Source organism: Polypterus senegalus, chromosome 12 (genome assembly GCF_016835505.1).
Source record: "Polypterus senegalus isolate Bchr_013 chromosome 12, ASM1683550v1, whole genome shotgun sequence".
NCBI lineage: Eukaryota > Metazoa > Chordata > Cladistia > Polypteriformes > Polypteridae > Polypterus > Polypterus senegalus.
The window spans coordinates 125,018,491-125,037,380 of NC_053165.1; the positions used below are offsets into that span (position 1 = coordinate 125,018,491).

The 18,890-nt window shown below is 40.3% G+C and overlaps 1 protein-coding gene across 1 annotated transcript in view; it reads left to right on the forward strand.

Moving 5' to 3' along the window:
* tp53bp1 (tumor protein p53 binding protein, 1) overlaps positions 1–18,890 on the forward strand; it is a 210,140-nt gene that overhangs the window by 70,504 nt on the left and 120,746 nt on the right. The window contains exon 12 of the mRNA XM_039771359.1: positions 1,152–1,316. Within this exon, the coding sequence (XP_039627293.1) occupies positions 1,152–1,316 (165 nt within the window). The remainder of the gene's footprint in view (positions 1–1,151; positions 1,317–18,890) is intronic.

Genomic DNA, 18,890 nt, shown 5'->3' on the forward strand with positions numbered 1-18,890 from the left:
TAAAATGTGTCTTTTACTTATAAACCTGTTAAGCCTGCTAGTCTTGTCTTCTTGATAAACAACTTATGAACATATATTTGCTGCTTTTTTTATATTTATATATATATATATATATATATATATATATATATATATATATATATATATATATATATATATATATATATATATATATATATATATATATATATATATATAAAGATTTGTACTGTGTTTATTATTTGTTGCTGTGTGTCATACAGTATGCTTTGGTAGAAACAAGTATTTCATTTTTGAAATTGCAATGCATATTTATAATTACACCGCAAGAAATATGAATGTCTAATACAATGAAAGAAAAAAGAAACTGTTTAAATACTGAAAATGTATACTTTTAACAGTAAAAAAACCTGTAGTGCAATTAATGATTAAAAAGAATTAAAAATCGTTAAAAGCTGGTATATTTTCATTTAAGCAGTTTTTAATTGCCAATACCAATTAATTGGTTGTGTGAGTGTAAAGTATATATTATTTTTAATATATATAATTTCTTTTACTAGAGAATTGGTGAAAACTACTTTTTTTTTTAAATAAACCTTGTTTCAGATAGGTACACTGCAGAAAAAAGTTAAATATGGCAGCTTGTAATAATGAGATACATTTTATTTTCTTTTTTGCCAATTGTATTATGGATAAATATTTTATGAAACTTCCTACAGAATTTCCCGTTGACACCTGCATCCCACCTGTGCCCTATATTCTAATTATAAAAATACCCTTTACAGGACATAAGGCTTCAGTGAGTCTGGTTTTGCAGGAGGTTAGTGTAAATTTTTTAAAGGGTTGAACAAAAAAAAAATCTGAATCAACCGATCAAGTGACATGAAATTGGTGATCAGTATCGGCTTTAGAAAACCTAATCAGAAAATCCTCTATTTTTTCACCCATTTTCATTTTCTTTTTCTTAAAACTTTTTTTATTGTCATTTTATTATCATTTTATACATTATGGATATAAATAAGCCTTTGAGAGTTTATACATATGTAAATTACATTGCTTAAACTAACAGTAAAGCTCATATAGGGTGAGTGTTTACTAGTTCACTGCTGCCTCTTAACTGGCAGCCACATTTACAGTCCTTTCTCACCCAATTGCCCTGTGTGTCTCTTCAGCCCACAGAAGTCATGTATTCAACTGCATGGGTCACTGGGGTGGCCAGAAAGTCCTGAAGGGACAGTTTCAGGTAGAGAGGACAGAGACAGAGCTTCAAGGAGGCCCCTAAGCTCACAAGGAAGGGGGAAGAGAGGCCGGCCCTCATCTTGTACCTCATCGTACAGGTTAGAAAGCTAAATAACAGTTTGATTCCAGTTTTTGCATCTGGGTTTGACTTCATGCTTAAACACTTTTAATGTTTTTACTTATAGTCAATGATAGGTTTTAGTTTGGTTTTCTTGATAGACAGAAATGTTTTCTTGTTAAAGTTTAAATACGGTGGAAATCTGCGGAAGTTCATGCTTTTCCCCCAGATCTTCAGAATCTTAGGCTTAGGTTATGCATTTGTGTGGCTTTTGGGTGTTTTCCCATGTTTGTAGATTTAGTCCATTAAATATTCTCATATCTCAGTGACAATGTTTAGAATAACTGTTGTTTGGAATTGAGCCAGTGTCATTGTGGGTGGACACAAAAATATACAGTGCAATAGGTTGGTGTCCCATCCATAGCAGAGTGTGCCTCTCATCTAATATTTTGATACTACATCAAGTTTAATTACTAGCTTTGCCACAGGGTTTATACTTGAGTGAGCAGGCATGTTTAACTGAGCTGTTTACACTCCCTTTATTTTACCCTTTCTTCCACAAACCCCATGTGACAAAAAAAAAAAAATCTTTGCCCAGTTATCTGTGAGTGTGTTCAGGGATATCTTCTAGTTTTGATTCCTGCCTTGGAACAGACACTGCATTCATGGACCATTCATATTTTCTGGTAATATCACATGCATGTACTTCATCCCTGTAGATATATGATGGAGAGGTGTTTCAGCATGTGTTGTGTAGTAAAACGTAATCCAGAGGCAGACCATTGGTTAAGATGTGAATCACATCAGAAAGTAAGACATTTTACAGAAACCTTGAACATTATCAGCGTTGCTTGTGAACCAAACCATGTGTGCACAGACTATGTGTAGGTATAACATGTATCTATAAAACTTACCATAAGTTCCCTCTTTTATGGAATTCAGAAACAATAGTCTATACAGCCCTAGCAAAATGAGAGCAAAGTATGAAGGACTCTAATTTTTTTGTGACTCTGCATGTTTCACTACAGTGGTAAAATTGAACATAAAATGGAAAACAACCCTGGGTGGGTTGGCAGCCTATGACAAAGTGGATGGACACACACAGGCACTCTCACTTATACTGGGTCTATTTATTGTTGCTAATCAATAATAGCATACCAGTTAGTAGTGTTACTTCACTCAAAGTTTCTGAGAAAGAGCATTATACATAAAGCACAACTCCACTAAAGAATCATCCATCCATCCATTTTGAAAGCTGCACTTTGCCAATTAAGAAAATTGTTTGTTTTTATTCTAATTCAATATGGCCTTACTTCTCTTCACTAAAACTGATATGCAAACTTCATTTAAAATTTTACTAGCCTCGTGTATCAAATACAGGTAATACAATAAATTTTACAATATTTGATATATCTTAGCCTACATGTACCTTCAGTGCCTTTCCTCAGTATCCTCATTCATTTGACCAACTCTTCCTCTCTTGAGTGCATTCCCTTAAAGCCTGCGTTTCACAGTTCATTTTGAGGTGCCTTTTTCTGCTTTTATACTTCCTGTCTGAGTGAGCCTCCTACATCTTTACTATTGCTTTTTTGTATCACACTGACACTTGTTATTTCATTTGTGACCAATCATTTTGCTTGGAGGAATTGTAGACATACATAGACCTTAGTGTTTATTATACAGTAGATACGGTAGATATGTTGGGGACAACTAATGGTAGAATCAGAAAATAAGAAAGGTTTTGAAACATCCTCAAACAAGCAAAATTAATTTTGGTTATCTTTATAATATTACAAGTCAAGTCAAGCTGGGGAGCATGCACTGGTACAGTGCGTTGCTGTACCCACTACACGACGTAACAACTCGGGATCCTGGTTTGCAACCCCCCAGGCAGACGCATGGTCCAGTCCCACCCTCCAGAAATGACCCTCTATCTGACGCAGCCAGGTGTTATGTGGACGACCCCTTGGCCTGGTCCAGCCACTCGGGTCCCCAACAATGAGGATTTTACGAGCCGGATCACCCTCGGGGAAGCGCGCCACATGGCCGTAGTGCCGTAACTGACGCTCCCTCACAATGCAGGTAATGTGCCTCATTCGGGACTCCATGAGCAACCACTCATTTGACACAAAGTCAAACCAACGGTACCCAAGGATTTTCCGGAGAGACACAGTACCAAAGGAGTCCAGTCTTCGTCTCAGGTCACTGGATAGCGTCCATGTCTTGCAACCATGTAGCAAGACAGGAAGCACCAGGACTGTAAAGACTGGGACCTTTGTTCTTTTGCATAGATATCGGGAGCGCCACACACCCCTTTCCAGTGACCTCATAAACCCCCAATGCTCTCCCAGTCCGTCTGCTGACTTCATACGAAGAGTTACCAGAGACATGAATGTCACTGCCAAGGTAAGTAAACCTCTCAACAACATCAACACTCTGTCCGCAGACACACTGCTGATGGCTGTGCCCAAGAGGTCATTAAAGGCTTGGATTTTGGTTTTTATCCAGGACACTCGCAAGCCCAGACACTCAGACTCCTCACTCAGTCTCTCAAGCGCCCTGATCAGAGCCTCCATTGACTCCACGAAGATCACAGCATCGTCAGCAAAGTCAAGATCATGAATCTTTCTTCACCAACAAATGCCCCACAGCCGCTGGACCCAATGACCTTGCCCAACACCTAGTTCATACAAGCATTGAACAGAGTAGGAGCAAGAACACACCCCTGACAAAACCCAGAATCAACTGGGAAAAATGCAAAGGATATCCAGCAACTTCGAGGGGATCCCGCGAACCCTCAGGATGTCCCACATGGCAGGGCATAATATTACCAATTACAAGTTATAAATCACTTACTGCCTATTGATTGAACGATTGAAGCTGCTGTGAAGTATACATCCTGATGCAGAATACTCTTGTACAAATAAACCATAATGGCTTTAAGTACTGTATTTGCAACAGTTTATTCTCAATAAATAAACATATTTCAGTTGTCAGTTTTAACAGGTTTAAAGAATAATAAGGATTAATGGATTGGATAGAAGGTTCTCTGTTTTGACACTGTCAGCATCAATGAATAACACATTTATTTCAAATCTGCTGTTTTTCGCAGTCTTGCCAGTTCAATTTTAATCAAGCTGCACAAAACCATTACAAGCTGCAAAGTCATATGGACAAATGTTTTACACAAAATCCATCCATCCATCCTCTTCCGCTTATCTGAGATCGGGTCGCGGGGGCAGCAGCTTGAGCAGAGATGCCCAGACTTTCTTCTCCCCGGCCACTTCTACTAGCTCCTCCTGGGGAATTTCGATGCGTTTCCAGGCCAGCTGAGCGATATAGTCCCTCCAGTGTATCCTGGGTCTTCCCCGGGGCCTCCTCCCGACGTGCCCAGAACACCTTTCCAGGGAGGCATCCAGGAGGCATTCTGATTAGATGCCAGAGCCACCTCATCTGACTCCTCTCAATATGGAGGAACAGTGGCTCTACTCTGATCTCATTCCGGAAGACTGAACTTCTCACCCTATCTTTAAGAAAAAGCTCAGACACCAGGTGGAGTAAACTCATTTCAGCCGCTTGTATTCACCATCTCATTCTTTCAGTCACTATCCACATCTCAGGACCATAGGTGAGGGTAGGAACGTAGATCAACTGGTAAATTGAGAGCTTTGCCTTACGGCTCAGCTCCTTTTTCACCACGACAGACTGATGTAGAGCCCGCATCACTGCAGACACTGCACTGATCCACCTGTCAATCTCCCACTCCATTCTTCCCTCACTCGTGAACAAGACCCCGAGTTACATGAACTCTTTCACTTGGGGCAGGATCTTGCTCCCAACCCTGAGAGGATACTCTACTCTTTTCTGGCTGAGGACCATGGTCTCAGATTTGGAGGTGCTGATTCCCATCCCAGCCGCTTCACACTCGGCTGTGACTCAGTCCAGAGAGAGCTGAAGATCACGGCCTGATGAAGCAAACAGGATAACATCATCTGCAAAAAGCAGTGACCCAATCCTGAGCCCACCAAACTGGACTCCCCTCAATGCCCTGACTGCGCCTAGAAATTCTGTCCATAAAAGTTATGAACAGAATCAGTGACAAAGGGCAGACCTGGTGGAGTCCAACTCTCACCGGTGTCCGGTACCCCATACTCTCGGAGCACTCCCCCACAGGATTCCCATAGGGACACGGTTAAACGCCTCTTCCAAGTCCACAAAGCACATGTAGACTGGTGGGGCAAACTCCCATGCACCCTCCAGGACCCTGCCAAGGGTGTAGAGCTGGTCCACTGTTCTGCGACTAGGACGGAAACCACACTGTTCCTCCTGAATCGGAGGTTCAACTATCTGACAGACCCTCCTCTCTAGGACCCCTGAATAGACTTTTTTAGGGAGGCTGAGGAGTGTGATCCCTCTGTAGTTGGTACACACCCTCCGGTCCCCTTTCTTAAAGCTGGGGACCACCACCCCGGTCTGCCAATCCAGAGCACTGTCCCCGATGTCCGTGCGATGTTGCAGAGGCATGTCAACCAAGACAGTCCTACAACATCAAGAGACTTGAGGAACTCCGGGTCATCCACCCCCGGGGCCTTGCCCCCAAGGAGTTTTTTGACCACCTCGGTCAACCTCAGTACTAGAGATGGGAGAGCCCACCTCCAAGTCCCTAGGTTCTGCTTCCTCATTGGAAGGCATGTTAGTGGGATGAGGAGGTCTTCGAAGAACTCCCCCCACCGACCCACAACGTCCCGAGTTGAGGTCAGCAGTGCACCATCTCCAACATACACAGTGTTGACACTGCTCCGCTTTCCCCTCCTGAGATGCCGGATGATGGACCAGAATCTCCTCAAAGCCATCTAGAAGTCATTCTCCATGGCCTCCCCAAACTCTTCTCATGCCTGAGTTATTGTCTCAGCAACCACCAAAGCCGTATTCCGCTTGGGCTGCCGGTACCTACTAGCTGCCCCCGGAGTCCCACAGGACAAAAGGGTCCTGTAGGACTCCTTCAGCTTGATATGAAGGCCACAGCTCTGGTCAGCCATCTCAACAATAGAGGCACGGAACATGGCCCATTCGGACTCAATGTCTCCCGCCTCCTTCGGGACGTGGTTAAAGTTCTGCCGGAGGTGGGAGTTGGAGCTACTTCTGACAGGGGACTCTGCCAGACGTTCCCAGCAGATCCTCACAGTACGTTTGGGCCTACCAGGCCTGACCGGCATCCTCCCCCACATATCGAAGCCAATTCAACCCCAGGTGGTGATTGGTTGACAGCTCCACCCCTCTCTTCACTCGAGTGTCCAAGACATGTAGCTGCAAGTCTGTATATGGCCGGTATATATGTACATAAGTAGGTTCCAGTTATGACTGTTACGCATAGAATTTTGAAATGAAACCTGCCTAACTTTTGTAAGTAAGCTGTAAGAAATGAGCCTGCCAAATTTCAGCCTTCTACCTACACGGGAAGTTGGAGAATTAGTGATGAGTGAGTGAGTGAGTTAGTCAGTCAGTCAGTGACGGCTTTGCCTTTTATTAGTATAGATGACAAAATGTTGGCATAAACTATATAATGTGTGACGCCTGAAGTCCATAGATCAAAGAAACACTTTCACAAAAGGTTTAAGGATGATGCAACAGCTTCACTGGCATAGCAGTAGGAATTGCTGACTTGTAATCAAGAGTCCCTGGTTCAATTCTGACCGCCTTCTATATTTACCGTTTTCAGTAAAGAGCTGCTCTTATTGTTAATATTATACAATTAACACATACATTTGGTTTGTGTCTGTAACAGCCGGTGTACATTTATAGTACTTGTAAAAGTTAACGTTTTTTATTTCTTCACTTTTATTCTCTCAGTCACGATCACGATACATACTACCACCCCTCCACCCAGGGATTTAACACTGATAATTTTTATTTGAAACTGGGAATAACTGTAGATGTGAGTGGTGTTTTGAGGAAATGGAACTGGACATTCTCTGCTCTGGATGGATAAAAGCTGACACACAAACACTGATTAATCTACTTTCTTCGTATCTCACTGTCACTTGTTTTTTTTATTAACACTAGAATTACTTTTGAGCCCCTGAAACAAAGGGATTGTGTTAAAAAATGCTTTAGTTGCTTCACATTTTTATGCAATCTTTTTGTTCAACCCACTGAATTAAAGCTGAAAGTCTGCACTTCAACTGCATCTGAGTTTTTTCTTTTAACATTCATTGTGGTAATGTACAGAACCAAAATTAGAAAAAAGTTGTCTGTCTCCAAATATTTATGGACCTAACTGCAAGTATATATGAAATTTGGAAATATTAATTTCATGACCAGTATAGTACATTTTGGAAAAAATTGTAGCACGGATGCAACATTATTCATATTATTCATATTCATTCGCATAACATCTTGCGCTTGTAATCAGTGACCACGTGTTAAGAATAGTACCGAGAGGTAAGTTCAAATGTTAACAGTTCACACACACACACACAAGGACCGTCCTTCCTACATTTGCGACATGTGTATTTGTTGTAAGGCGCACATATTTAAACCTCAGTGAATATTTCATATAATAGAATTATTAATAAGGATTTGTGAAATATGCACTTCTCTAATTTGATAAAAGGATTTCTTTAAGTCTACAAATAATATCTCTTAACAGGCTTCAGATGTCAGTCCAAACCAAATTAAAAATATATTAAGACAATCAATGGACATGTGCGCAAAAATTTGCAGAATGTCTCTCTTAAAATGTAATTAACAAATGACTTGAAACTGCAACTGCATTAGCCAGCCCTTAGGGCAGTCCTTCCCAACCCATGTGCCGCGGAACCCTGGTATGCCGTGAGCACGGACTAAGGGTGCCGTTGCCAGGTGTCAGAACATAAATTTGATTTGATCTGATAATAATAATACCAGTTACACCTCAAGACTAAAGTCATGCTACCTGTGTGCTTTAATATAGTCCAGCGTGCATCCTATTTCAACTGCAGTCTGACGAATTAATAAATATTACCTCTAATTTACTTACTTGCCACAGGGTAAGTGACGTTGCTTCCTGTTGTCTGTCTGTTTTTTTTTTTGCTCCGAAAATGGCCGACTGTAGTAAAAGTCGTAAACGTAAAAACAGCATCAACGACCTCAATGAAAATGATAATGCGGGGAGTAGTAAAGTTGCAAAAACGAAAACACGATACTATCAGGACAGTTACTTGAATTATGCGTTTACATTTGTTGACAAAAGAGATATTCAACACCCGTGATGTTTGTTGTGTGGTGATATCCTTGCAAATGAAGCAATGGTTCTAAGCAAATTGCAACGTCACTTTCAAACCAAGCATTAGAATGCAAATAACAAGAACTTGGCATATTTTAGACGTTTAATTGACAGCCAGCAGAAGCAAGCACAGCTGTTTTTGAAAACTGTGTTGGTGTCAGATAAAGCCCAGGTGGCTAGTTTTGAAGTCGCAGAACTGGTTGCCATGGCAATAAAACCACACACCATAGTCGAATCTTTGATTATGCCAGCATGCAAGATAATGGTGAAAACGATGCCTGGTGACGATGCAGAAAAAGTGATATCCAAAATGCCATCGGCAAACAACACCGTTTCTAGGAGGATAGAAGCCATGTCATCTGACATCAACAACAACTTGTGCGTTTTACTTCAGACCTGTAAACGATTTGCTCTGCAGATTGATGAGTATACAGATGTTAGTGGAAAATCCCAGTTGCTGGCCTTTGTAAGGTTTTCGAACGGGACAGAAATGTTGGAACAGTTTCTGTTTTGCAAGGAACTTATTGAAATGAAGGGAGAAGATGTATTTAAACATGTTTGCGCGTTTTTCAGTGTGAATGATTTGTTGTAGGAATGGTGTGTTGCTGTTTGCACAGATGGTTCTCCTTCTATGACCACAAAATGCGTGGTTTCACGACATTTGCTAAGCGTGAAAATCTGAACATAATCACTACCCATTGTTTCATACATAGAGAAGCAAGATGCTGGGAACTGAACTGCAGTCAGTTTTAGATCAGGTCGTTAAAATTGTTAACTTCATCAACGTCCGTCCTGTCAAGTGCAGACTGTTTGAGAAACTGTGCAAAGACATGGGATCAGAACATTACACTCTGCTAATGCATACAGAAGTCAGATGGCTGCCAAGAGGTAAAGTTCTTTCATGGGTGTATGAACTGAGTGATGAACTCCGCCAGTTCTTTCTTAATGAACAAGCAAACAATGAGTTCGTAACACTGTTGGCTGATCCAACATGGTGCAGTAAACTTGCATATCTCATTGACATTTTTGAAGTATTGAATGCATTGAATTCGGGCATGCAAGGCAATGATTCAAACATACTGCCTTTTACTGACAAGCTGCAAGCTTTCCGTCGTAAACTTCTGATGTGGACAAGTGAAATAGAAACAACCCATTTAATTTACATGTTTCTTCGTGCAGTACAGGCTGATCCTGGCGCCGTTGTGTTGCATGATGTCATTGTTAAGCATTTGTCACAGTTGGGAGACAATTTGCAACATTACTTTCCAAGTTTAGACATCCCTGGCAATGACTGGATAAGGACCCATTCCATCAGCAGTTAGACTTGTCTAACTTGCAGATGACAGAGAGAGAACAGCTACTTGACATTGCGAGTGACCGAACATTACAGCTGAAGTTTAAGGACATGAATTTAACAGTTTTGGATTATGGCTGAAAAGGAACGTCCTGTGTTAGGTGCTAAGGCTGTCGGCATACTTATTCAATTCTGCACCACTTATCTGTGTGAAAAGGCATTCTTGGCATTGACACTTCTGAAGACAAAACACAGAGGATGTTTATTGTCAGTTGAAAATGACTTACGAGTGTGTTTGTCAACTGCAGTTCAAGCTCGTATTGACAAACTTTCAAATTCTCTTCGAAGCCAGCCTTCGCATTAATTATGACGTTATAGTCTGCTTTGTGCCTTGTGACCTATTGCACTTCTCATGTTTGTGTTGTGTTAAAGCTTTTCATTTGAGACTGGTTTGCTGGAAATTTATTTTTTTTTTTACCTTTGTTAATGCAAAAATGAATAGTTGGTATGCCTTATAAAATAGGAATCTCATTCTACTCAACTGATGAGTTAAGATTAAATTGTTAATTTGAGTAGTTACATATCACAGTGAAGGGGTGTCGTTAGCTGAAAAGATTTCACTAAAGGTGCCATGATTTGGGAGAGGTTGGGAAGCACTGATCTAGATGATGTGTAGTATCATCCCTCTCCTTTAAAAGGATTGGTTTATATTTACTCCTCAAATCCAGCCTAGTAAAAATTGATAATATGGTTAATTAACTTTGTGGAAGTTAGATTAGGGGAAGGGGACATACAATATTCTTAATGATGACTTTATTCAATTCTCTGTAATCAATACAAGGATGTAGAGTACCCTCTTTTTTAATATAAAGGAGAGCCATACCCGGTAGACTGCTTGATGACATAATTAACCTGTAAATCGAAATAGTGATAAAAATAATTCAGGAGTACAAAATCAAAATTAAAGTAAAAAATTAAGTGTAGAAGTGAACTTAACATGTACAGTACAATGGATTCAGAAAATATTTACATCCTTTAACTTTTTTCACTTTTTTTTGTGAAAGCAGGATTTTATATATTTTTTTGTGAAATTTGAAAAATTTGTTAAAAATCTGAAAATTTACTTTGACAACAGCTACATCCAACTCTTTTGATCATCATTGAAATGTTTCCACACATTATTTTGCATTATTTATGGTCAATTCAGTTGATTGAACATGACTAGGAAAGGATGTATCAGAGCAAGACCCCAAGCCATGAGGTTGATGGAATTGCTTGCAGTTTAGACTCATGATTGAGTCAAGTCCACAGTTCTTGGAAAAGCTATGTAAAAATGCCTGTAGCATTAAAGACTCTCGAGCACAGTTGCCTTTATAAGTCTTAAATGTGGAAAGCCTGGAACAACCATGCCTCTTCCTAAATCTTTGTAACAAAGTAACCCAGACCCCAGTGATGACTATTGGGCAGAACTCCGGAGAGTCTATGGGGAGATGATAGAAACTTCCAGAAGGACAACCATCACTGCTCTATTCCACCAACCTGAGCTTTCTGATAGAGTAGTCAGGCAGAAACCTCTTCTTAGTAAAAGACACGTGGAAGCCCGTTTGGAGTTTGTAAAAGGCACTTAAAATACTTTCAGACTGTGAGAAAGAAGATTATCTGCTCTGATCAAACCACGATTAGCATCATGTATGAAGGAAACCAGGCAATGCCTATAACTTGTGTAATACAATTTCAGTGAGGGAGGATTGGATGACGGTAACAACCCCCAGAATGAAAGGCAGGGGTGATATTTTCTGTCTTTCAAACAAGTAGAAAGAGTTTATATCAAATCCAGACTGAAATCACTACCAAAGCTGCTTGAATTAGGTACTAAGTAAAGAGTCTGAGCACTTAAGTCAATGTGATATTTCAGTTTTTTATATTTATTATATTTGCAAAAAATTCTAAAATCCTGTTCTGGGTATTGAATTTTGCCTGATGTGGGGAAAATTAATTTAAGTGATCTTAGCTAGGCTGAGTAGGCTGTGTGGTATTAGCAAAAATATTATATCTTGGTATTTTTTGGGACTTAGATGATAATGATAATTTTATCTAGCTTTGTCTTGTTAATAGGATATTAATTTTAGCTTACTAATGAGATTAATGGAATCAATTGTTAAAAGAAAACATGTAATTTATAAAATAACACAAAAACATTAAAATCACCGGTCCACGTTTTACTGAGGTCAAACAGTGCAAGTATGGGTAAACCCTTTCAAAGTGGCATACAGGATATACATAAAAACTTGCACTGAGACCAACAAAACTTTTTTAATGAGAGCATTTTAAACAGGAATTTACCCTTAATGTAAACAAGATATGATTCTAAAAGGAATAAAAAACTAATCATAGTTCAACTGTAGGGCATGAACATTACTGTCAGAATAAACAAACTGTTCTGCTGTAAGGTGAATTGTGCAGCATTCAAGGCAAGAACAAAAATCTTAACATACTGTACTATAGTGTAAAAATCCAAAGTTCTGTCAAATACTGCACAGGAAAAAAACTACAGCATTTGTAGACAAGTTCTGTCATATATTGCACAAAGACACAAAAAACCCAAACCTGTAACATTTTTAAACAAATTACTAACTTCAGGTTCTGTCCAGTATTGCACAAAGATAATAGAAATAATAAATCAATTGTAAGATTCTACGTAGGAAACTTCAAGTTGTATGACAAAATACTAGTCTGTCCACAGCATCTGGCTTCAGAGCAGCACGGTTACATGTTACATCATTTCCTCCAATGCTGAAAGCACCTTCAGAAGGGCTGTTTGAGGCAGGGATGCACAGGTACTTTTTTTTGGAGTTTCTCTAATTCGGAACATATACTTTTGTGTTTTCCACCACTCAAGTGGATTTACTTTACTGTCCACTTCAGGCATCATCAGGTAGCTCTTGATCTCTATTTCAATGGCTGAATTCCTGTGGTGGTTTTTTTTTTTTAAAAACAGCAAGACTTTTTTTTCCTTTTTTGCTCTAAACTCCCCCCCTCCCTCCCTCACTTGTTCCATCACATGGGGCAATCATGTATAAATGGTGCGTACGCACATAAATGTTGCGTAAGGACTTTTCCACGTTCAAATCGCGATGTATATAACCTACACTTGGTGTAAAGCCACACACTTTTCCACAGTACCTCATTCCTTGTCGTACGCAAGTTCTACGCTCGGTTTTGCAGACTGGTGGCACCCAGTGTCAAAGCAGTGCTACTGTTCCTGTGTGGTTACACCTTATTTTCCTAACGCGGCTTCATAAATACACTGCAACTAACCACATATTGTTTATTATTGTAGCGCATCTGATTGTAATTAACTTGTAACATTATAATGGTCCAGGGAACAGCCATAGTATTCCAAATACCATAACTGCTTTAGCGTTGTTAGTCTCACCTCTCCTTCTTCTTCTTCTTCTTTCAGCCCCTCCCGTTAGGAGTTGCCACAGCGGATCATCTTTTTCCATATTACTCTCACTGCACCACTCGGAGTATTTATATCACTGTATCTGAGTGTGAATCACAGCAGAAGCTGATCGGAAAGAGAATTATCAGTATACAGCTTCAAGGACACGCTGTCTCAGCCACTGCAAAACGTTTTAAAGCCTTTCCTGTACGGACCTCGCGGTTCAGAAACAGTTTCATCCCAAGAACTTTAAATGCACTCAATCAATTGCACCTTGTAGAACTGTTTGTACTTATAAGTACAATCACCCCACTGTAAACTTGCACTATAGTTAAAATATCGCACAACCTGAGCCACTTTATAAAGCACGTATTTACATATGATGATGATATCATTTTTAAGGTGAAATGCAGCAAAATATGTTTATTAAATTATACAGATAAAACTTTAACTTCATTTAAATAATCTATATTCTTCACTGTGAGTGTCGTGAAGGATAGAGTAATTAAACATGTACTACGAAGATATTTCAATGTTCCTTAAATGTTTTGAAGAATCGGCGCTAAGCTTACAGATGGCTTTACTTCTATTACAGAGCTGATTGTGTGGCGATCAGTTACTTGGGGAAAGAAAAGTAAGGACTGCAGTGGCGGCTACGCCAATATATATTGAATATAAAACAGAAAGAGAAAATAACAACACAGCTAAAAACGCAGCGACAAATTTCGGCAAAAGTTAAGTGCTTGTGTCATAAGCACGAGGCGGCTATGCGGTGTCTGCAACGAACGTGGCCATCCACCGTGCATAAGCTACCTTACTGACATTAGCGGGTGAAGGAGCCACCGATTCTTCCTCTGCCCAGTGCCACCACAAGCCTAGAGTCGCCCCTGAGTACTGCTGCAATAAATTATTTCATCGAAGTGAAACACATGTTTAATAACGTGCTTTAACTCCTATCATCATAAAAATGATATCACGTATACATCTCAGTATTTTAGTTATTCAGAGAGCTGTAATTTCACGAATGTAATGGATTCTGTGTCCAGTTGGAGGAAGAGAGCCGGTTTAAGAAGCAAGTAGTGATTCACACATAGAGCACATAGAAGATCAAATACAAAACAAAGCATTTAACGTGCTACTTTAATTACGATGTGATTTGAGAAACTGGTTAATTAAACGATTTTAAGATGAAGTGTATGATGTTCTACTTTAATGACATACGTGATTAATGTGGAAATGTCGAGATTGAATTTGACATTTTGTGCTTTTTCCCCACTGTGTACCTTTTTTTCTCTGTACCCTAATAAGCTTTCATATGACACTCAGGCAGTGGGCTACAACTCGCCTTTTCATGGCGACTTTGATATGTGACTTCTTTTTTATTTCCGGCACTGTGCGATTTTGTGGACGTGAGCTTTCAAGTTTCTCCAACACGCTATGTCATTCGATCAACTTCCTTTTGTTGATTATACCACGGTTTATTTGAACAAATAGTATGTTTTTCCTTTGCCTCCACTTGTTATTCTCTGAAATTCTTATATTTTCCCCCGTGCTTTTCCCATTGTCTTTTCACAGAAGGCTGAGCTTAAGGGCGATTTATATTCATTTGCATATTCAAAGAGGCTTAATTCTTGAGTTGGGGCGTTACATAAAGTGCGTGCACGAGCGTTACTTTTCACACTGATCGGGATTTATGTAGTGGAAGAACGTGGAAGTTGGAGTACGCACAGATTCCTGCATCTGGATTTTTCTGTGCGTAAGCACATTTCGGCTTTTGTGCTTACGCCATATTATAGTGCAATTTCTATGCACGCCGTTATACATGAGGCTCCTGCTCCAAGGTGTGGAGCCATTGGGTCGGAATTGAGTGGGATGAAGATCTGTGGAAGTGTTTTAAATAGTGAAAGAAGAGAAATGTGTTTTACAACTGAGGACCCTCAACCAAGACCGCTTGCAAAATAAAACACACCCAATAAGAATATGCTTCGTACAGAAAAATAAAATCCATTTGAACAAATTGATGTCATTTGTTTGAATGGATTAATAATTTATCCGAACGGATTGATAATTTGTTTAAACAGATTTTTTTTTTTTTTTTTTTTTTTTGCCTGACACCTACTGGGCTTCATACTAGATCCGTTTCACTTAAAACTGCATTTTATAGAGGACCCCAAATTACTCACCAATGGCAATATGTGAAGACTATGTTCAAAATAATTCTTAGTGTACTGACAACTTCAGCGCCACTGTCTGTTGTCATACAAACCATAAGGACTTCTCACAGTGCCTATAATGTCAGCACATCTTTCAGACCTTGCACAATGATGTTGTCTGTCTGGTCTTCTGGGAAGTAACATGGTTGCAAACAGTAGCATTCAAGTTGCAAAGTTTTGTCATTGAAATGTACTGTTAAGGATAGGTATGGCTTGGACGTTCGGCTTGACCATAAATCCGTTTCTGTGGCAAAATGTAAAACCTTCTGCAGTTTATGCATCAGAGTTTGGTAACATTAATCATACAATTTAGGCAGAGCTGTTTGAAATATTTTTGGCTGGGCAGTGTGTATCTTGGGTCTAAAGTATTCAAAAGTTGCTTGAACCCATCCCTGTCAACAGCTTGAACTGGCACCATATCGTTGGCAACGTAATTGGTGACAGCTTTTGTTATGTCATGCTATCTGTTGCTTTTTTGTCGTTTCTGCAGAATGATTACAATAAGGTTTGCCAAGAGTGCTTTTGTGCTTGTTCCTTGGGTGATTTAAACCTGTCATGGACAGCTGACTCCTGAAGCTTTTCGCATTCTTCATATTCTGTGCATTGGTTAGTTCACAGGTAGTGAAACAAGTTAGTTGTCGAGCCATCTTTAATTGCAACCAATTTCCGACATAGTTTGCAGATTGACCTCTTTTAAGCAACATTAGTCTTTTCAAAGCCATACCCCCTCCACATATGTGCAGATGATCCATGTTTTGCAACCGACCCGGAGCGGTCTGGCTGATGTCACTCGAGGCAGCTAAGACGGACGTCGTGAAGAGAGGACTATGGCTGCTAATATCTGCCAGCTGAGTGAGCTATGGGTGAGCTGGGAAGAAAAAGAGGGAGTTGTGCTGGGCTTTTCCAAGTTGGGAAGGAACAATGACCTGCTGGCTGTAGCATTGATTTTAGTCTTATTTTACGTCTTTAATTTTACTCACGGATTTCCACTGTTTATTTGCTAGCTCTTCCCTTGGAAATGTTCTCTGCAGTGTCAGGTTCAAGAGGCTCCTAGTGGGATCCAGTGATGTGGGGTCGACACGCACCGTCACAAGGTCCGAATACTTTCTGATTTAACTGTATCAAAACCATATAGCTCATAACAGTGAGTGGGAGCTGGGTAATTGTGTCCTGAGGAGATTTGAAACAAGTGCTGTTGGGATTAAGATTGCTGGACACTAGAGCCTGTTTTTCACATAACGTCAATTACAGAAATTGCAAACCCATAAAGGGCCATACAAATTACAGAATATTTAAATGAGTATTGAAATGGCAGAATTACATTTCATTCTCAGTTTCATTTCATCTACTTCAGGGTGTTTAAGTGAGGAGACTTTCCTGACAGCACGGTGTACTGGTCAGGAATCAGTCCAGGATTTGGTGCAAGTCCATGTGACGATGTGGGTTCTGGCTCCACACTCCCTTTGCTGTTGGAAGCACATGAACCCAACACCGTCGATAATGTTACCGAGTGAGCTAGTCAGTGGAGGCAAATAAACACTTGAGCAAGGGGTGGTGCAAAAAGTGCAACAGTGCTTTTATTAAAAATCAACAAAACAAAAACAGTGTTCCATAAATAGTACAGATCTTCAATAAATAAATAATCCATAAAAAGAACACGTGAAGGTTAAAAATCAATAAAAAAAACAATCCTTTAAAACGTGAGGTTAAAATCTTCTCTTGGAAGCAGTTTTAAAAAAAACAACAAATCCGGTGCTCTTCTGTTAGCGTCTCACCTGCTAATCCCGTTTGGGCATCGCAGCAGGCAAGACACTTTCTGCAGCTGCCCTCCTGAAACACACGCACGAGACTGGAGACCTCCCGATCCCTGGCTTCGGTATGGCACTCATCCCAGTCCCGGAGAACTTGGTTTCCCACAACGGCCAGGTCGCTCACGTTGGGGATTCCCACCACCAAGTCTCCCGACTTCCGCTGCCTTTCCATGGCCTTCATGCGGCCAGTCGCCTTCCCTGGTCACTCCCGCTACCTGATCGCTCAGCGGGAGCGACATCAACACAAACGCCTGGGTGTCGGCCTAACACCCAGCTTCCACGCAGCTGTCCACGAGCGCTCATTCGCTCGCCCGTCCGCTCGCTCGCTCTTCGCGGCTCTCTCTCACCGACCTGCTTCCTCTACTGCTCCCGATAACCTCCGTCCTCTCCTTTCCTTTCACTCTCCGATCGTTTCTCTTTCCCCCTTTAAAACCGACTCGCGCTTCTTTTTAAAATGACGAGGGCCACAGCAGCTGCAGCATTAGCCGCGGGACAATCATGAATGTGGGCAGTTCCTCACCTGTGCACTAGGTGAGAAACGCCCACACCCTACGGATCGTCCCGTGACCCTCTATGGCCCAACGTCCCCTCGCTAAGCCGCGAGCACATCGATTATTTATTAAAAATGGCCTGTGCTCAGTGAGCTGTGGACCCTTAACACCACAGTCCATCACTGAAATCTGCAGGATCTAAACTTCAGAACATTCAAATGAACATATACCCACAGCAGTGACATCAGACTGCTTATCACTAGTTCATTAGTGCAGCAAGCACACTGTACACATAAAAATGAAGGTACAGCTGTACAGTTTGTTCATTTTAAGGGTTTGAATGCTGTCCTTTGTTCAAAGTTGCACTGGTTTCTAATGAAAAAGTGAAATAATAACCTGTTGATTGCTAAAAACAATGGCTCACCTGTGCTAGAAATTAACATCTTAATTAAAGAAAGAATCTCTTTTAAGAAGAGAAGTTTGATAAAACCTTTTAGTCAGGCAGGAGAAAAGATTGCCCATCTGCGTCATTTATATCACCTGCAGCACCAAGCTGAGGGGAGAGCATCTCTCACAGCAGTCTATTACAGCATGATGAGAATGGTCACAGAAACAAAAAAGAAGTTAATTTTATAAACTATTGAATTTACATACAGTACCAATCAATGCATACATTTCATACTTACATTTCATGGTTAAAAGACAGTAGGTGCTTAGCATAGAGCACAACCACTAAATAAAAGTCTTTCTCCATTATATCCTTGTTCTTCAATATCGTAGTTTAGATATTACTTACAATCTCTGGATCCTGTTTTATTGTTTACAGAATATCAACTGATCTTTTAATTATACATTTAGTGTACATCAACCTGCTCCTGGTACATTGTTGTCTTTGTTGTTCATTTGACCTTTATCTGGTTTCCTAACCAACTTTCTTTAACTCATTGATTAACTGATATTTTGTACCACTTGTTCTCAACCAGGGGAGCCCAGTAGACTTTCAGTGAGGATTGCAAGATAACTAAAAATAATTATAAAATAGCACCAAAACACTAAAATTAGAGGAGTGTTACACCTGTCAGTTTTCTTGAAGATC